Source organism: Syngnathus floridae, chromosome 13, assembly GCF_059516105.1.
Source record: "Syngnathus floridae isolate MCC-2025c chromosome 13, RoL_Sflo_1.0, whole genome shotgun sequence".
Lineage (NCBI taxonomy): Eukaryota > Metazoa > Chordata > Actinopteri > Syngnathiformes > Syngnathidae > Syngnathus > Syngnathus floridae.
This window is the reverse complement of record NC_142425.1, coordinates 3,187,558-3,206,523: the sequence shown is the minus strand read 5'-3', so window position 1 is coordinate 3,206,523 and position 18,966 is coordinate 3,187,558. Positions and strand designations below refer to the sequence as shown.

The 18,966-nt window shown below is 46.9% G+C and overlaps 3 protein-coding genes and 1 long non-coding RNA gene across 6 annotated transcripts; 3 read left to right on the top strand and 1 right to left on the bottom strand.

Moving 5' to 3' along the window:
- Window positions 1-1,700: 1,700 nt before the first annotated feature.
- LOC148388088 (gelsolin-like) lies at window positions 1,701-7,773 on the top strand. The gene is made up of 17 exons (XM_088394862.1): window positions 1,701-1,941; window positions 2,608-2,794; window positions 2,900-3,054; window positions 3,144-3,305; window positions 3,390-3,539; window positions 4,072-4,158; window positions 4,264-4,396; window positions 4,664-4,752; window positions 4,819-5,034; window positions 5,097-5,230; window positions 5,293-5,383; window positions 5,541-5,711; window positions 5,836-6,013; window positions 6,300-6,418; window positions 6,721-6,798; window positions 6,887-6,947; window positions 7,022-7,773. The coding sequence occupies exons 2-17, from the start codon at window positions 2,614-2,616 to the stop codon at window positions 7,177-7,179; spliced, it is 2,163 nt and encodes a 720-aa protein (XP_088250988.1). The 5' UTR covers window positions 1,701-1,941; window positions 2,608-2,613; the 3' UTR covers window positions 7,180-7,773.
- A 54-nt stretch (window positions 7,774-7,827) lies between these two features.
- LOC148388087 (retinol dehydrogenase 8) lies at window positions 7,828-11,107 on the top strand. Of its 2 annotated transcripts, none has more exons than XM_088394878.1 (6): window positions 7,828-8,045; window positions 8,637-8,798; window positions 8,877-9,056; window positions 9,119-9,212; window positions 9,389-9,572; window positions 9,772-11,107. In XM_088394878.1, the coding sequence occupies exons 1-6, from the start codon at window positions 7,949-7,951 to the stop codon at window positions 10,000-10,002; spliced, it is 948 nt and encodes a 315-aa protein (XP_088251004.1). In that variant the 5' UTR covers window positions 7,828-7,948; the 3' UTR covers window positions 10,003-11,107. The 2 variants fall into 2 exon arrangements, with proteins under 2 accessions (XP_088251004.1, XP_088251003.1); XM_088394877.1 differs by having other exon boundaries at window positions 7,828-8,096.
- A 1,003-nt stretch (window positions 11,108-12,110) lies between these two features.
- LOC148388086 (uncharacterized) lies at window positions 12,111-14,828 on the bottom strand. Its single transcript, XR_015862255.1, has 2 exons — window positions 13,150-14,828; window positions 12,111-12,454 (listed from the first exon to the last, which is right to left on the bottom strand). It is a non-coding gene; the product is annotated as an uncharacterized LOC148388086 (long non-coding RNA).
- dr1 (down-regulator of transcription 1) lies at window positions 13,819-16,085 on the top strand. Of its 2 annotated transcripts, XM_088394889.1 has the most exons (4): window positions 13,819-13,968; window positions 14,647-14,806; window positions 15,213-15,376; window positions 15,604-16,085. In XM_088394889.1, the coding sequence occupies exons 2-4, from the start codon at window positions 14,647-14,649 to the stop codon at window positions 15,745-15,747; spliced, it is 468 nt and encodes a 155-aa protein (XP_088251015.1). In that variant the 5' UTR covers window positions 13,819-13,968; the 3' UTR covers window positions 15,748-16,085. The 2 variants fall into 2 exon arrangements, with proteins under 2 accessions (XP_088251015.1, XP_088251014.1); XM_088394888.1 differs by lacking the exon at window positions 13,819-13,968 and having other exon boundaries at window positions 14,021-14,806.
- The last annotated feature ends 2,881 nt before the right edge of the window (window positions 16,086-18,966 follow it).

The window sequence follows — 18,966 nt, the reverse complement described above, 5'->3', positions numbered from 1 at the left end:
CGCGAGCAGGTTTGATCTGGTCCAAACTCAAGTTAGGAAAAGACATTGTGTTCACTCGTGTGTGCCATTCTTTGAGTGTCTGTGCGTGTAGATCGGAGGGATTATGTGCGTTGTGTTCACACTTGACAATCAGACAAAATGTGCTGACTCAGCGCTTGTAACGCTAACATGAAGCGACACGACTCTTCATTCTTCTTCTGAGCAACACACACAAACACACGCGCGCGCACGCACACGCACACACACACAAACACACGCGCGCACACGCACGCGCGCACACACACACACACACACACACACACACACACACACACACACAGTTGTATAACCAGCAAAACAACTTCACAGGGTGTGCGGATCTATTTGTGTGTGACTTTACTTGACATTTTACTTGTTACTTGTAACCTTGATTTGATTCAAATGAACCCTCGTGAGGATAAACTGTTCAGATAATGGCTGGATGAATGGAAAAGAAGAGACTCTGCCAGACTAATTTAGACTTCACACGATGACAATAAATTTTGTTTGAGGCGATGCGAGTGGTTAGGCTCGGCTAGTGTCGACAAAACGGCACTGGACTTTACAGTGGTGTTTGCTGCGGATCAAGATCGGCTGCGAATTGTCGTGCTATCATGTTTTTTTGGGGTTGTTGTTGTCTTGTCTTGTGTGTCGTATTTTCACTACCTGTTTTATTTTGTTACCTCTCTCGTTTCAGTTCGTGGCTCCTTCCTCTGTGCTTCCGTCGACTTGTATACCCTGATCCCGATTGTGTGCACCTGTGTCCTTGGGCCTAATTGCCTGCACCTGTGTCCTCGCCCTTCTGTGTGTATTTAGTCCGTGTCTTCCCCTTGTCTTGTGCCAGTGCGTCGTGTCTCGTCTCGAGCACCAGTGATTGCGTGAGTTAAAGCTATCCAGTAGTAGAGAATACCATTGTGAGATACCCTTTTTTGTCAAGCCTGAGTTCCGTGTTTTTTTCAGTATTGTTTTGACACCGTGATTTCCCTCTGTTAGAGGCGCTTTGAGTTTTTTCTGTCTCCAGCCAGTTGGAATAAATTTCTTTTTGATTGACACTCTGCATCCGAGTCCGCTCCCTGATCCAAGCCTGACACGAATAAGGAAAATGTGCACATAATTGACGCGTATCAATAATTGCCATTAAAAAAAAATCGAGTTGCTTCCCCTTCACCAGGAAACGCGTTCACATAAAGTTAAAATTTGCAGGTTGTACTAAATGAAATATTTAAATGATTGAAAGGTAAAATATGCGATTCTGTTCTTTTTAATTAATGCCATGTTTGTTGTTTTCCTCAAAGCACTGTTGTTGAATTTACTCAATATAACTTCCTCAAGAGGCAGCACAAAATTAATTCATCCAAATATTTTTTTTTACGTAGATGTATCGTCTACTTGTTAAATGTTCTGGAACCAGATACTTTTACGTGTTTTGCGCTGCCATTCGACAGGATAAAATTGAGTAAATTCAACAAAAACGTTTTTTCAGTGTCGAGTGGTTCGACTAGACTGGGCTAAAATGGACGAGGCTAATGTATTTATCCTACGGTCTTATAAAAAGAGGGCGCAAGCAGGTGGAGCTTGTCGTGAAGGGAAGGAGGTGCCAGTGCCGATGTTGGGTGTTTGCTTTCCTGGCCGCCGCCCGCGTCGTTTATTTATTTATATTTTCCTGAGGGCGAGGCAGCGCAGACAGCCAATGGCTCGGCGAGACTTGCCTTCCTATGCTTTAGTTTTGGTCTCCGTGTTTTGTTTTGTTTTTGTCCTCCACCCTGTCCTTTTGCCAAGGGCTGGGCAGAGGCCTCGCCCACCCCAACGCCCTTGTCGTCCTCCGCCCCTGAATCGGCGTATAAAAATGCCGCTCTATCAAGGTAGTCAAGCGGACGCGAAGAAGCCAACAGCAAGAAAGAACATCATCAGCAACTGCAAAAGGTAAAGTCTGCACGCCGACACAGGATCGTTATAATTATCATTCCGATATATCCATATCTCTTCCGATTGAGTTTTTTTATGTTTGTGTCAAAACAGTGTGAACAAAAAGAAGCAAATGTAAGGAAATGGGAATCACATGAATAAGAAATGATGAGCAACATAAATACCAATTCCTGAGCAACGAGTTTGGCGGGCAGCAGCTACGCCCTGTTGCGTCATATGAGCAATTATCAGCAACCATCATTGGGCAATAATATCTTGCTCTTGCCGCTTAAATGTTGTTAGTCACCTGAATGTTAGTCACTTAAAAGTTGTACAGAGGCTGAGATCAACAACCGGAGTCAAATTCCTTGTTTGGCATGCACAAATCTGGCCAATAAAGCTAATTCTGATTCTGAAGCTGCTCTCAGCTCACAAGAGTGTTGATTTCGTCATGCTGCCGCCAGGTGCCAGCTGACATAGTCGCAACGAGTTTGGCGGGCAGTAGCTACGCCCTGTTGTGTCATATGAGCAATTATCAGCAACCTGCTCTCCGTTCACAAGAGTGTTGATTTATTCATGCTGCTGCCAGGTGCCAGCTGACATCGTCGCGGTTGCCCGTGTGACAATAGCTATAGAATAGATGGGTGCGACTGGCCAGCAACCTGTTTTTACAACTTTGTTCAGGTGAGGATGCCGACTCACAAAGCATTCCAGTCAGCGGGGAAGCATCCCGGTCTTCAGATTTGGCGTGTGGAGAAGCTGGACTTGGGGGAGGTGCCCAAAGAACTACACGGAAGCTTCTTCATGGGAGACTCCTACATCGTCCTCCACACCAACTCCATGCTGTCTTACAACGTGCACACCTGGATGGGTAATGAGTGGGAATGGCTACTGCAGCCCCAAGCAAGCACATGTTTGGGAGGAAATGTTGAGTAAAGTGCCATTTCTCTGTTTGCGCCGCTGTCGGCCGCCACAGGCTCGCAGACGTCCCAGGATGAGAAAATAGCGGCGACTATTTTGATGACACAGCTGGACGGCTCCCTGGACGGCGCCGCCGTACAGTTCACCGAGCACCAGGGTGAAGAGTCGGTGTCTTTCCTCCAGTATTTCAAACACGGACTCAAGTACCAGGTGGTTCGCTCGCTCAATCACTGGCGCGTGCCGACACCAGACGTGACGTGTCACGCCGGCTCACGCAATGCTGCTGCGTTGCCTTTCAGAAAGGGGGCGTGGCTTCAGGCTTCCGTAACGTGGTAACCAACGAAGCAAATATCAAGCGTCTGCTGCACGTGAAAGGTCGCCGACAGGTACGCGCCACCGAGGTGGACCTGAGCTGGGCCAGCTTCAACAAGGGGGACTGCTTCATTATTGACTTTGGCAAGGTACGGAAACCCCGCCAGCCTCCGCAGCCTTTTTGGTCTGCTTTCCCGCTGCTTATGGCCGGGCGGCCCGTGTTTGATTGACAGGACATCTTCCCCTGGGCGGGCAGCGACAGCAACCGGTACGAGCGGCTGAAGGCCACACAGCTGGCCGTGGACATCCGTGACAACGAGCGGCGAGGACGCGCGGAGCTGCACATCATTGACGAGGGAGATGAGCCCGAGGAGGTGATCAAGGTGACGCTCCGTTTGCTTAAGTCATAGGTCCCTTCCTTGGCAGGAGTTCTTCTACTCAAGTATCTGGGCACACCCAAAAGAGCGGCACACTTCTCTCTTTTATTGTTTATTGTAGCCTGTCCTGTCCTTCCCTATTTGGCCTTTTCTTCTCGAGTCTGCTTTTTATTATTCCAATCCCTTGTGCTACTTGATTTTATTCTATGCTACTCTGTTCCACGTTGTCCTTTTCTTGAAATATATGCAGATTTATTCGACTTTGCTCTATTTTCTTCTATTTCACTCCAAAGAATTCAAACGATCCTATTTTAGTGTGGATATGCCTTTCAACTGTGTCATAGTCAACGCTTTCCTATGCTACCCCAACATGCTCTGTTTGGTTCTGTTGTCTTTTAATCTGTCCTGTTCTATGGGATTTTGCTTGACTCTATTCTATTTTCAATGTCGTATGTCTACTACACTCGTTTTCCAGCCTGTTCTGGCTTGTTGAATTCGACTGTCGCTTTTTTTTTTTTTTTTTCCTCTCTCCCCCCAGGTTCTGGGACCAAAGCCCGATTTGCCTCCAGGAAGTTCAGACGTGCCTACCACACAAAAGAGCAGAGGCCCGGCATCTCTCTACATGGTAAGAGCACAATGTAGCATGACACGGTAAACGTGCTGAAAGATATGCAACAGCTCGTTGCTAACATGCAGAGGAGTCTGCTGTCTATAACCGTTTCCCGTGCAGGTGTCAGATGCTTCAGGCAAGATGTCACTGAAGGAGGTGGCTCAGAGGAACCCCTTCAAGCAGGACGTCCTCTCCAGTAAAGAGTGCTACATCCTAGATAATGGCCAAGACAACAAGATCTTCTTCTGGAAAGGTAGCTAGCTAGCTAAGTTTCCAGCAAAGCGTTGACGATAGTAGTCAATGAGTTTTCTAATTGTGTGTTAGGTTCTCAGTTGGTTTTGTAGTTAGTGGGGTGGCAAATGTGGTAGTTTGCAGAGAAATTAGTTGATAAGTGACTTTTTTTTTTTTTTTTTTGCCAAATGACTTCATTAGTTTAGTCAGTCTTGACTATTTTGGAGCACGTGGCTGGGTTTTAATACCTGACTTAGCACAGTAACCCATGTTAGCAGTTTTCGCGCAGGTCGGGACTCTAACAAGGAAGAGCGTAAAGCCGCACTTACCATTGCCAATAAGTTCATCACGGACAAGAAGTACTCAGACAAGTGTCAGGTAATGAGTCACTTGCCCAGCGTTTGTTCACAAGCTCATCTCATTCCCGTGACGCCTAACGTGCAGGTCCAGATCCTGCCGCAAGGGGCTGAGAGCACCCTGTTCAAGGAATTCTTTGAGAACTGGCTAGACAAGGATGAGACCACGGGTCCGTGTCAGGCATACACGGTGGGAAGGATCGCCGTTGTTAAGCAGATCCCCTTTGACGCCTCCAGTCTCCATGGCAACAACCTCATGGCTGCGCAGCACGGAATGGTGGATGATGGATCGGGCAAAGTGCAGGTACTTCCTGTCCCTTGACGCTTCCTCCTACTCGTTAATGCCGCTTACTTCCTGTTGTTCAGGTGTGGCGCGTGGAGGGCGGCGGCCGTGTTCCTGTGGAAGCGTCCTCCCACGGCCAGTTCTTCGGCGGCGACTGCTACTTGCTGCAGTATACTTATAACAGCGGCGGCAGAAACAAGCACATCATCTACATATGGTCTGTTAGTACTTTAGCATTTTGGGTTGGACTTTGAACTTTGGGGAATTTTCCCCCTTCAGGCAAGGAAACAAGTGCTCCAGAGACGAGTTGGGAGCCTCTGCCTTCTTGGCCGTCACCCTGGACGACTCCATGGGAGGCGTGGCTACACAAGTAAGGCCTTTATTGTGTTGATGTAGCAAATGCACTTTCAAATGGAGTCTTCAATCACATCTAGGCTAATAAGCAACATTGTTGAGGTGGGCTAGCAAGAGAGGCGCTACGCTAAGCAAGCCGCATGCACAGCTGTTGTGTTGCTGTGGGTGTCCAGGTACGCGTAACTCAGGGCCAAGAACCTCCACACCTGCTGAGCCTGTTCAGGGGCAAGCCCCTGGTCGTACACCTTGGCGGCACGTCCCGCAAGGATGGCCACAGCGAGCCAAGCGCCACTCGCCTCTTCCATATCCGCCAGAGCTCCACCAAGGGCACCCGCGCTGTCGAGGTGGGTGGGGGCTGTAATTTGGACTCATCTTGAGGTGGCACCATTGAGTGTCACCGACTGCTTCTGGGTTGTTGAGCCTTCTGTTTGCCTTGAGCCCCATCGCTCTACCTGTCTGTGGTCTCAGGTGGCAGCAGACGCGGCTTCTCTCAACTCCAACGATGTCTTTGTGCTCAAGTGGCCCCAGGGGATGTTTGTGTGGAAGGGTCGCGGAGCCACGCCGGAGGAGATGGCGGCCGCCAAACACGTGATCAGCATTCTGGGCGGTGGCACCCCCACCGAGGTGGCCGAGACCAAGGAGCCCGGTCAGCAAAACACAAACAAGCCTTGTGTGAGGCCTTGTTCGCAAACACGCTCTCAAAGGAAAACTGACATAGTGACACTTTGTCATAGCATCAATTCAGGATGACCTCTTATACACTCGACTGAAATGGACGTTTCAGCTGTGTGCGTGTGCATTGATGCCTGTTGTTGTTGTTGTTGTTGTTGCTGCTGCTGCTGCTGCTGCTGCTGCTGCTGCTGCTGCTGCTGCTGCTGCTGCTGCTGCTGCTGCTGCTGCTGCTGCTGCTGCTGCTGTGTGGGCACCACCAGATAACTTCTGGAAGGTGCTGGGGGGCCGCAAGGACTACCAAACCTCGTTGGTCCTGCAGAACACCAAAGTATGGCAACCCAGACTCTTCGGATGCTCCAACGCCAGCGGACGAATCAACGTGAGGACAAATCTCCTTGTGTTTTATTTCTGGTTGGTTTGGTGGTGGAGTGCTCGTGGCTTTGATCCTCAACCCCGGCGCTCATGTCAAAGTGTCCTTGAGCAAGACACCAACCCTGATTTGGTGTGTGTGTGTGTGTGTGTGTGGGGGGGGGGGTCGTAAAGGGCTACATACGTAGCTGCCGTCCGTTTCTTTTCTTTTCTGTAAAGACTATCCCACCCAAGGGAAACCCTGCCTCTCCTCTTTGACGTTGCTCTTTGCTGGCGTGCATTTGTCACATTGAAGCGGGTGTCTTTGCGCAGGTGGAGGAGGTTCCCGGAGAATTGGATCAGTTGGACCTGGAGACGGACGACGTCATGATTCTGGACACTTGCCTCCAGGTACATCGTCTCAACTTCCTGTTTCTAAATATTGTTGTCGACAAACAAGCATCTGACTTGTTACGGTTTTCTCTTTTGACTGGTCCAGCTCTTTATCTGGATCGGGAAAGATGCCAACGAGACAGAGAAAAAGGGAGCGGCGCGTATCGGTAAGCCCAACGGGACTGTTTGTAATGCAGAATGACAACACGGCGCCCGCCAACTTTTTTTGCGGACCTTTCAGCCGAGGAGTATTTGAAGTCGGACCCATCCGGCCGCCACGGGACTCCTGTCACCACCATCAAACAGGGTGAGGAGCTGCCCTCCTTCACTGGGTGGTTCCAGGCCTGGGACCCTACCTTGTGGGACAAAGACCTCCTGGCAGTCATCGGCGCTCGTTAGTCTGAGGCCGGAGATTGCGCGGCTTGTCTTGTAGTGTTGCCTGCAGTTTAGTGGTGCGTAGTTCAGTAGGCGGAGTCAGCTTGGTGGCTAATCAACTCTTTGACAAAGTAAGGAATGAGGATGTCTGTTACGTTTATGGGAAGGAGAATGGGGAACAAGTCACAATGCCTGCGCAGGTTTTTTTTTTTTTTTTTTTTGCTTCATCCATATCAGCTTCCTTAAAATAGAGTAAAACTGGTAGATTTTTTTTTTTTTTAACACGTGCAATGTCAGACAAAGTTAATGACATGCAAAAGCCCTGTCATTTTTTCCTGTGGCACACATGAAGAGAATAGAAAAGACACTATTTGATTCATTCTATGTGTTTTGAAATAACCAAGCCATCATGGAATGGTTTCCACATTGGTTGATGGGATGTGAAAAGATGGTGATCTGCTGATCGATGTCACTTTCTGGCAGCAGATTGTTTGAAGAATGCCAGCTTGCTCTCCTCCCTTCTATGTGATTTTGCTTTCAGTGGAATTTAGCTTTCTTTGCCTAGTGCACATTTAGATGGCAAATTCTTGAGGCTTTTAAATAAACATGGGAACAATTCTTGCTCCAAGCGTGTGTTTGTCACCCGCGTCAGCTCGCGCATCAGTGCTGAAAGGCACTTTGCTGGGATTAAGTGGCGGGAATTAAGGAAGGCAAAAGCCCGCCCACTTGTTCATTGCCCGGCAGACTCGGCGCGCCCGACCGACTTGGACCTGCACGCTGGCCTGTGCTAAAAATGACCCAGAAGGTGGTCCTGATCACGGGATGTTCCTCAGGCATCGGCCTGGCGCTCGCCGCACGCATCGCCAGGGACGAGAAGAAGCGCTTCATGGGTAAAGTCTGCAAATTGCGTTGTTCATCGTTGACACGATGCTCCAAGCCAGGTTTGCTCTTTTGCGGTTGCTTTGAAATAATTCCAAATCTTGCTTGAAGGTGGCCGCTCTCTGCTAATTTTCAGAGCAACAGTTTGACTCAAAATTGTTACAAGACTGATTGTCCAAAAAAGAATTGCTGAATTCAAGACCAATTGAAAGTTGAGCATTGATACAATGCAATGGAAAGATGCCTCGTTAGACTTTATCAAGTTTACAAGTATTATTTATACAGCCTCATTAGACTATCAAAATCTGGGTGGCACTGTCCGAAAAACTTATGCTTTGGATGTGTAGTATATTTTTGAGTAGAATATCAAATGCCAGATATTTTTTTAAAAAGAACAGTTCAGTTGTATTGAAATTTTAGGTCGAGTACGAAAGCTGCGTAGAAGAATCGCTCAGCTTGGTGCATCGCCGACTTGTAGCTGTCGTTTTGACTAAGGCTTTGGCAAAGGTGTCATTTCAGTCACGATGCTTGTATTTGCGGAGCTTCAAGGAGCCGCTTGCTGTGAAAAGTTTGACACCCATATATATGTATGCATGCGTCAGTGTACGCCACCATGCGGAATGTGAGCAAAGGCCAGGCGCTGGTGGAGGCAGCGGGCCGCAGTCTGGGCCGCACGCTGGAGATCAAGCAGCTGGACGTGTGCGACGAGATGTCCATCAAAGCTTGCGTGGACAGCCTGCCCGAGCGCAGGGTGGACATCCTCAGTGAGTTCATCAAGAAAAACATTTGGCTGACGTTTTGCGCCAAGGCAGCGTGAAAATACACCTTCACTCCATTGTCAGTCAGTAACGCTGGCATGGGGCTGATTGGCCCCATCGAATGCCAGTCGGTGGACGAGATGAAGACGGTGATGGACACCAACTTCTTTGGCCTGGTCAGGCTGCTCAAGGAGATCCTTCCCGACATGAAGCGGCGCAAGAAAGGTCACATCGTGGTCATCAGCAGCGTCATGGGCATCCAAGGTCCTGCTCACCAGTCCAACCAAACCCTTGAAGCAAAACTAATTCCCCTTGCTTCCCCGCAGGGATCCTCTTCAATGACGTCTACGCCGCATCCAAGTTTGCTGTGGAGGGATTCTGCGAGAGTTTAGCAGTGCAAGCGCTCAGGTTCAATCTCAAGTAAGTTCTAAGAAGGCTCCTTATGCTTACGCTGCTCTCAAGCAGAGGCTGGCCTCAACTTTGGGGTGTCCCCACAATTTTGTCCAAGTTGCAAATTCTCTTCCCATTTCCTAGACGTCGCTCTTATCTTTTGGTCCAAAGTTTATATTATATGGACATTTTCTCCCCTTTTACAGCATCAGCCTGATCGAGCCGGGTCCGGTCATCACAGAGTTTGAGCGAAAGGTGTACGATGAAGGACTGAAAACGAACCTGAGCAATGCTGACGCAGTGACGGCAGATATGTTCACCAACATCTACCTGAAGAACTACAAGCAAATTTTCGAGACGCTGGGACAAACGGCAGAGGATGTGGCTGAGGTAGGGGCCTCCCTTCCCAGTGCGACTCCTCTCGGGATTTCAGGGACGTGTGCCTGGAGGGCCTCCGGGAGCGCTTTGGTCAGAGTAACCTATCAAACTGCCTCCTGAAGAAGCGTCGTTGGTGCGGCTGGGGCAGCGCCCAGTGCGGCCCTTGGCCTTCTTGTCTTAACCGAAGCCTGTATTCTTGTTGTCTCCTCAGCACACGCTAAGGATCATGACGTCGGACAACCCTCCGTTCCGCCATCAGACCAACACGCTGTACACGCCCATGACCACGCTCAAGTATGCCGACCCCAATGGCGACCTGCCCATTGACACCTTCTACAAGATGGTCTTTGAGCACGACAAGATCTTCAGTGCCAGCCTCAACTTTCTCAAGCTGCTGCGTTGGAGGAGCAGACGCAGCTTCACGCTGGACAAAAGCAGTTAACTGACTGACCTTCTGTTGCTGGAGGGAGCCAGTCAATTCCGGTCCTCGCAGAAACGTGTGCTTGTTTTTAGTGGGCGCGGCAGCCTGCCCGGAGCAGCCAGCACTTAGGAAGCTTACCGCCGCCAGAGTGCGAATCGGTGGACGCATGAATATTGTACCGCCTGTCAAGTGTCGACAAAAAGCGCCAGATAAAACCAAACCAGCTTTATTATTAGGAGCATACTTTGGTCTCTCTGCAAATCGAACAAATATAAAGTCAATACAGATATGAAGACATATTTGTAAATGGTAATAAATGGGGAATAGATTATAATTTATTATATTAGAACACGTGATCAATGGTTACATTAAAATGTGTCATATTAAAAACCTAAAATTAAATTGGTTGAACATTGAAAGAGCTTCCCTCCTGTTTTGTGTGTCAGCACAACAGGGATTGTACGTGATTATGTATTTAAACTAATCTGAGATCCACCTCTCTTCTTATGTCACAGAGGAATGATATCCAAAAAAAGTGTTGTGGCAAACAGGTTCCAGAGTCCCTGTTAGCTAGAATATCAATGTGCTCATATTTCATTGATTAAAGTGTACAAGCATACATTTACATCCTAAAGGGAAATGTGCTTTCGGGAGTTTGCAAACATATTTTTTAAGGTTGTGTTAAACTTATAATCATATTAATATCTAGTATTGGAGTGCTCGTGTGGATTGGTGGGGGCCGAAGAATGTGCAGGCAAACTGCATGAACTTGTTTTCTTCGAAGTGTTGTGGAATAGGCCCGGATAGGGAGTACCGGAGGAGACCACCTCAAGGTCGGTGAGGAACGAGAACAACAGCTCGTCTATGAGACCGGCCTTCGAGGGGAAAACCCAACCGCCTGAACTCAGCGACACCTGGACGGGGAGGAGATGGCCATCGACCAATCATCTCACAATATTTTGCATGCTTTAATATTCATATTGTGTTTCTTTAAAACTGGGCAACCCGGAAGAATGTGTCGTCTTTTGGTGGTCACAAAAACGCACGAGTTTTAGTGTGAGGGACCCGGGACCCAGGCCTGTATTAGTGCGCTTTGTCAGGAATAAACAATTGGTAAATTTGGTCTGATTGATCTACTGGTCTTCTCTTTGACAGAACGAACTCGCAAAATTGTTAGGTGCGCCAGTGTGTGGATTAGGACATAGCAATTTATGTGTTAAGTGTTGATCGCAATTTGGAGTCAGATCAATAACTAGAATCCGTAACCTAACAATCCACACAATCATTGATTAAAATGCACAAGTGTCACGAACGGATGGAAATGGCGACCAAGTGCAGCTTGGACCAGGGTTTATTGAAAAACACAAACTAACAGACTCGGCAACTGACATGACTTAACAAAACCTAACAACGAGACTGACCAAAAAGATGTGAAACAAAAAGACCAGGTGACATTACCAATGACGGAAACCAAAAAGACATCATGAACACACAACAATGATCCGAACGGGGAGTGAGGGGCAGACAAGACTTGTATACACGACAGGTAACAAGAGGCAGGTGGGAATAATCAAACTCATCATGGGCACACAGGAAGGGAGGGGCAAGCACACAGACAGAAACCAAGACAACCAACACTTAGTGGAACAGCTGGGGCTAAGGCGTGACAACAAGTATGTCTAGGAATGTTTAGAAGTTATTCAAACACATTCCCAAAAAATGTCTAAGAATAGAAGTTGTACAAGTAAAGTGATTTCTATATTAGAATATATACTTGTGCACTTTACTCTGGACTCTGGTAGCTATTTCCTACAATGACTTGGTCACAAATGCTTCAGGTCGGTGACCCCCCAAATTATTGTTTTATCCATCCATCCCTCAGACCCTGCTTCATCCATCCATCTGTCTGTCCATCCTTCTAATTACTGTTTTAACCCCACAAAATTAGTCCAGTTTAATAAGAGGGATACAAAGAGGCTCAAAGGTGTTAGGTTACGGATTCTAGTTATTGATCTGACTCCAAATTGCGATCAACACTTAACACATAAATTGCTATGTCCTAATCCACACACTGGCGCACCTAACAATTTTGCGAGTTCGTTCTGTCAAAGAGAAGACCAGTAGATCAATTAGACCAAATTTACCAATTATTTATTCCTGACAAAGCGCACTAATACAGGCCTGGGTCCCGGGTCCCTCACACTAAAACTCGTGCGTTTTTGTGACCACCAAAAGACGACACATTCTTCCGGGTTGCCCAGTTTTAAAGAAACACAATATGAATATTAAAGCATGCAAAATATTGTGAGATGATTGGTCGATGACCATCTCCTCCCCGTCCAGGTGTCGCTGAGGTCAGGCGGTTGGGTTTTCCCCTCGAAGCCCGGTCTCATAGACGTGCTGTTGTTCTCGTTCCTCACCGACCTTGAGGTGGTCTCCTCCGGTACTCCCTATCCGGGACTATTCCACAACACTTAGAAGAAAACAAGTTCATGCAGTTTGCCTGCACATTCTTCGGCCCCCACCAATCCACACGAGCACTCCAATACTAGATATTAATATGATTATAAGTTTAACACAACCTTAAAAAATATGTTTGCAAACTCCCGAAAGCACATTTCCCTTTAAAGGCCATCAACGATGTGACTTCCATGCTCTTGGTATGACACCATGATCCGAAATTGTTCCCCAGCAGTGCTAGTGCTAAAACGAACAATTTCAGAGGGCGTGTTCGTCAATAATCTCAGAATGCAATCTGGATTTCCGAACAGTGTGACCAGACGTCCTCTTTTCCCCGGACATGTCCTACTTTTGAGTCCTAAAAAATGTCCGGGGAGAGTTTCAATAATCGTCCGGGATATTGTTGGACTGACTCAAACATAATACATGTACAGTACATTGTCAATAGAATTGCCACTCCATTCCATTTCACTCAATTCCCGGTTTTTCTGTATCGTTCGCAAATAAATCACGCCCTTCTCCTCAAATCTAGTCACTTTGCTACGAAGTAGGAGGGGCTGGCCAGTCTACACCGAGTGTTGGTTTACAAACAATGCCGAAACGAAAATGCACGTTCGCGGAGAAGTTGAATAAAAAAGATTCCCGTGCTTTCGCCAGGGTTGTGATCCTTATGAAGCTGAGTGCTTGACATGCAAGGCAGGTACTTACGTGTCTCTGGCAAATAAAGGTGCCAACGCACCCCGCAAGAGGAGGTCTGAAGAGGAGCCCTTTGTTTTTTCTTCAAATGCTGCACCGATGGCTACGGAAGAGGATTAGGAGATGGCCGTATTTCTTTTGTCTTTTTTTACTTAGTGTTCCACTATAAAACTAAAAAATGCCAGTGTACACATGTTTTTGTTAGTGTAAATATGTTTTTGTTATTGTATATATGTTATTTTGTGTTATTCGGGCCAATAATTGCAATTGCTATACAAACACCATATCATTTGTGTTATATGACACAAATGACCCCCCCCTAAAAAAAAAAAAATGGCCCCGCCCCCTCAAAATGACCGCGCCCCATCCAAAAAAAGGTGTCCTCTTTTTCAGAAAACCCAATCTGGTCAATCTACGAACACCCCCTGGTTAACTCCGACCGCTCGGAAACTCAGAGTTGCTCAGATTTGTCGCTCAATCTATAGAATGGACGAACAATATAAAGCCACCAGCGGCCATTTTACGCTGCAAATTTGTGAACCTGACTAATTTGAAAACATTGGTTTCTCCTTGATTTCTCCTTAAATATTGGCCCGCACCATGTCAGAACAATCAAAATTGAAACGTAAGCAAAGCCCATAGGGACACATTGGCTGCAAAACCTGGCCACTGGAGGGCACAGTTCATGATACCGAGGTTAAACACTGATGCAAAAAGTGACGTTGGTTCTTTGAGATACTCTTCGTGAACCCATGCGGGGATCCCATCTTGAAAAGCGCACTGATTATTGTGTTTTCAGTGGGCAAAACAGTTGTCAGTAACAGTGTCAAAGTAAGACGGCTTTCCTCTAGCTTTAGCCACGAGGGCTCTACGTCTTCTATTTAGTATTAGTAGCTTTAGGCTTGTGTCTGCGCAACTTCCCGTTTCCTGTCTTGTATTTGTCATATCCGCACAAATGTCGGAGGAGTACATTTTGAAAGTAGTCAACGGCAGACTCTGCCAGTTATTCGACCTTTGACACGGTTAATTGATTAGTTTACTATTAAACTCGTAAGCGACGTCCTTTAATCGATTTCCCGGTGGCACCGGCTCAACCGTGAGTTCCGTGTGAGCGAGCTGCTCCATTGTTCGCTGGTCAGTCTTAGCTTAGCCTAGCTTTAGACATGCTCTCGGGCGGCGGCGCTGTTGTAGGTCTGCTGGACGCGTTCGGCTACTAAGACTCCTGTTTTTCGCTTCGTGGCTTGACGGTTTCCACCCCTCCACCACGTCGAGCCGCCGTCGTTATATTTGATCGTTGACTCTTGTGCTGATGTTGTGCGGAGCCGTTTCGCTCTCTGTTGCGGCGTCAGCGTAACCTCCGTTAGCCGCAGGGCGGGTGGCGCCAGACTGGACAGAGGTTTAGGGACTTTGGCTTGTGGCTTAGTTGTGTTTGCTTGTTTTGTTCGTGCGATGGCTTCGTCGTCCGGCACCGACGACGACCTGACCATACCGCGCGCTGCCATCAACAAGATGATCAAAGAGACGCTGCCCAACGTGCGCGTGGCCAATGACGCGCGCGAGCTGGTGGTCAATTGCTGCACCGAGTTCATCCACCTCATCTCCTCCGAGGCCAACGAGATCTGCAACAAGTCCGACAAGAAGACCATTTCGCCCGAGCACGTCATCAACGGTAAGGGAACTCCCCTGCTAGACTGTCGTCGTGCCGTCACCGGCCGTCGAGGTCCTGGGATCCCCCTCGCGACTATACGTGAGTGGGATGAAACCGCTCCCAAAAGGCTTCTGCTTGGCTCGCTTCAACTTGCGGATACAAATATGTTACTGCAACGTTGATGTCTAGTTGCAATAATTCACAACTATTTGTATACTTGCAATCAAGAAACTACTACTTTGAGTGTAGTCAGTTGACAATTTAAGGGGATAAACTTTGAATGGTTGTGCTGCTTGTCACTTGTGGAGACAGGCAGCAAATGCAGCGTTTTATGCTTGTGAGGTGGGAATTTTTGGTGCTTAAGCCACCCCGCAATTGCACTCGCTCGCGCCTCGTCCCTCAGATCAAAACGTTTGTCGCCCCGCAGCGCTGGAGAGCCTGGGCTTTGCTTCCTACATCACGGAGGTGAAGGACGTGCTGCAGGAGTGCAAGACGGTGGCCCTGAAGAGGAGGAAGGCCAGCTCCCGCCTGGAAAACCTCGGCATTCCTGAGGAGGAGCTGCTCCGGCAACAGCAGGAGCTCTTCGCCAAGGTAAGTCTGATGAGCGGGACAAGCACCTTGGGACTCCCCGTCCCTCACCAGCTTTCACATGCCAAGTGTGACAAGCTGTGTGGAGAACTGCCTTACAGTACCACAATCCATTGGCATCTTTGAACGTAGCAGGTGTCCAGCTCACCACGCACACAATTTTTTAGTTTTTTTTTTTTTTTTTTTTGCATGGCAGGGGAATTGATGTGATGTGATGTGTGTGCGTGCAGGCGCGGCAGCAGCAGGCCGAGCTGGCCCAGCAGGAGTGGCTGCAGATGCAGCAGGCGGCGCAGCAGGCCCAGATGGCAGCGGCGGCTAGCGCCACCCAGCAGGCCGGTTCCTCTCAGGACGAAGACGAGGACGAAGACATGTGAGATGGGAAGGGGGGCATACGGGGTGGGGGGCAGATACCAGTGCAACATGCCCTCAAGGATGGACGGAAAGTGCGGGGGAAGACTTACTCCAAGACTTTGATTTCCTGCCGCCTCTTTTTCAAATTGTCTTACATTTTGGATGTTTGGAGACTTTTTCTCCCACCTGACAAAAACGTTGACGTGTCAGTATTACTGAGTGCCGTCAGCCAAGATGGCCGCCGGTCTGACATCTGGTATGTTGTTGATGTGATGTCAGGTGAGGAGGATGCTTTGTGTCCACTTGCTCATTCCACAAACTTCTTGAAGCAATAAATTCTTTCGCTTTTTTTACACCTCCACCGCTGCCACCCACACTCCCTTTTTCTTCGTGTGCTGGCTAATCCAAACGTCCTGTCAAAGTGATTGCCAGGTCTTTTCAGAGCAGTATATCAGCAGCAGTCCTGGGTGGACTGAGAGGACTTGGAGCTCGGTTTAAGATTTTGTTACGATTGACAGGCTTGCATCGACACATTTGATACATCCAGGCGTCTACGTTTAGGGCAGGGGTCGGCAACCCACGTCTCAGAGCTGCATGCGGCTCTTTAGCGCCGCCTTAGTGGCTCCCTGGAGCTTTTTTAAAAAGGTATGAAAATGGAAAAAGATGAGAGGGAAAATATATTTTCTATTTTAGTATAGTTTCTGTAGCAGGGAAACTCGAGAAAAACATTCTCAACGTTTTCCAATGCTGTAAATTGTGTAGAATACATATTAAATTTCAAATTATCTGTCAACGGAGATTTGCGTCATAAACTGCGACACACGTTTCTTGCAACTCGGTGTGTTGCGTCGATAGTGGCTGTTGTAAATAAACCATTGGGTGTGTGATGAGCGATGGATCCCAAAGGGAAAAAGAGAACGATAGCTGAGGAGAACAGAGGATTCAACAGTTCTTGGACCGAATCATTTGCTTTCATTGCCAATGCGGAAGAGTTGCCTACATGTTTGCTCTGTGATGAGAAGTTGTCAAACAACAAAAAGAGTAATGTAGAAATTTTCAGGGAAGGCATGCTGCATTTGCAGCCGAGTACCCAGCTGGGAGTGAGAGAAAAAATGTGATTGCATTACTGCTGGAGAAATTAGAGGACCGCAAGGATAGATTTAAAAAATGGATTGCATCTCCAAATTCCACCACGACTACTACAGATGAGAGCTTGCAGTCCTGCGTGAAGATTACAGTTAGATTTTACATGCCCGATGTTGAGAAGCTGTCCAGTGATGTCTGAAAACATAAGTCACATTAAATGGGTAAGAACAAAATCCTGTCATGTATATCGGCACATATTTTGTATCAAAGGGCTGTTTTTATAAAGTTATTTCAGATTTTATTTTTGTCAATATATATTTGGAATGACAGGAATTTTACTGTTTAGTTGCTCAGAGCCGAGAATGGCTCCGTTGTATTGTGCGTGTCAAAAGAGGATGATGCTGCATTTTTTTCTTGCACTGACTTACTTGGCCTTTGCACAAAACCAAAGAGAAGGGGATAATGCACAGACATTAAGTTAAAACTGTATTATTTTATATTCATTGCCTTTTTAAAGGGCTGCTGTTTTATTGCACTCTGTTGCCCAAATAAAGGGGGGGATTTTATTTCCATGGGGAGTTCTGAAGTTGTAGGAAGCCTATTGTGCACGTTCCATTGTTTTTTTTCGAATCCTCAAAGTAAAAATGACATTAAAACAAATTTCTTCATTACTCATCAATGCAATTGTTGGATTTTTGTCCACAATTTAGGGAGCGCGCTATCTGCACCTCACGGCAAAGGCTATTGCCAATCACCTGTTATCCAGTTTACTCACTGCGTGCTCGTTTGATTTCTTCAGATTTAGGAAAATGCTAAGACACTGAAGCAGAAATTAGACTTACTCAGGTTGGTTGAGTTCAATCACAATTCTTGTTAAGAAAGCTCTGTTTTCAGGAAAGTACAATACAGCGCTGGGCCCTTTGTGCGACCATGCTCAAGAGCAGAAAGTCTTCATTCAGAAAGGCAACGTTCAAGGTTCTTTGGTCAGCTTATATTCAGTTTCACATTGTGGGCCGAGTTTGATGGGTGATGAGTCTTTGGGGTGGGGCAAGTTCGCAGCAGAGTTTTATTCCATGGGAGTGGGTGCTGGTTCGGTGAGAGCTGGTTCCGTGGGGTTGGGTGCTGATTATGGGCGATTCGATGTGTGCGGGGGCTGTTGTTTTCCATCCCATCTTTCGGCCTTGGCGATCACCTTTTCCTCCTGGCGTTCTCCCTCCGGCACCTCTGCTGGTTTTATCTCCAAATGACCTTCCTGTAAACATTCTCCTCCATTCTTGCACAAACACTGTCGCACCTCATCCATTCATCATTCTTTCAATTTTGTCATTTTGTACGGAATTATGTGAGTTTTGGGCTGTGACATCATCAATTTATTGATGTTCCCTGACTATGCAAAGTTTGTACTCAACACTTACCATGTTTTTGTTTGTTTGTTCTTTTGATACTCCATGTACTTGCTTACGTCATCATATTCTTAGTTTAATCATGCTTTCAACCATATCTTTTCTTTGTTAGGCAAAATATTTCCCTCTGTCCAGAACGTTCAGTAGTAATCGAAAACTGGCGTCTAGCAGTCAAAACATAAGATACAATCAAGTACTGAACATTTTTAGACGACTTTGGCAGTGTCCGTGATTTAGAAAATCATCAGGCATGCATTAAACAGTTCCTTAAGCTCTTCATTATGCTATTCAGGCAATATATCAAAAAACATTTTTTATTTCAAAGTGCTCAGAAATCTATATCAGATCATAAAGTTATAAAAACCTTTCTCATTACCACATATTAAAAATGTCTAGTTATGTCTTCTTTCTTGATTTGGTGTGTAGGTATAATTATATGCTTAAAATGTTTCTTTTATTGATTTCATATGTGAATATACTTGTCTGCTTATGTACTTTATTCAATGCGGTTTGAGCATTTCAAAGTCAAAGTCAAAGTCAGCTTTATTGTCAATTTCTCCACATGCCAAAGACACACAAAGAAACCGAAATTTCGTTCCCCCCATCCCACGGTGACAAGACATGGCTCACAACAGACAAACAAGTAAACAAGTATAACAAAAGCGTGCTGAATAAATAACACAACAATAAATAAATAAATAAGAGGAGCAGAAAAAAAAAAAAAGGAGCACAGGAGTACAGCAGACATTCCCG

What these genes read in the sequence shown, in the direction of transcription:
- LOC148388088 (XM_088394862.1), top strand. Translation starts at nt 2,614, where the DNA reads ATGCCGACTCACAAAGCATTCCAGTCAGCGGGGAAGCATCCCGGTCTT. An exon ending in GCCCGGCATCTCTCTACATG is followed by an intron (nt 4,159 to 4,263) that starts GTAAGAGCACAA and finishes TTTCCCGTGCAG; the next exon opens with GTGTCAGATGCTTCAGGCAA. An exon ending in ACGCCAGCGGACGAATCAAC is followed by an intron (nt 6,419 to 6,720) that starts GTGAGGACAAAT and finishes GTCTTTGCGCAG; the next exon opens with GTGGAGGAGGTTCCCGGAGA.
- LOC148388087 (XM_088394877.1), top strand. Translation starts at nt 7,949, where the DNA reads ATGACCCAGAAGGTGGTCCTGATCACGGGATGTTCCTCAGGCATCGGC. An exon ending in GCGCAGGGTGGACATCCTCA is followed by an intron (nt 8,799 to 8,876) that starts GTGAGTTCATCA and finishes CTCCATTGTCAG; the next exon opens with TCAGTAACGCTGGCATGGGG. An exon ending in GCGCTCAGGTTCAATCTCAA is followed by an intron (nt 9,213 to 9,388) that starts GTAAGTTCTAAG and finishes CCCCTTTTACAG; the next exon opens with CATCAGCCTGATCGAGCCGG.
- dr1 (XM_088394888.1), top strand. Translation starts at nt 14,587, where the DNA reads ATGGCTTCGTCGTCCGGCACCGACGACGACCTGACCATACCGCGCGCT. An exon ending in GCCCGAGCACGTCATCAACG is followed by an intron (nt 14,807 to 15,212) that starts GTAAGGGAACTC and finishes GTCGCCCCGCAG; the next exon opens with CGCTGGAGAGCCTGGGCTTT. An exon ending in AGCAGGAGCTCTTCGCCAAG is followed by an intron (nt 15,377 to 15,603) that starts GTAAGTCTGATG and finishes GTGTGCGTGCAG; the next exon opens with GCGCGGCAGCAGCAGGCCGA.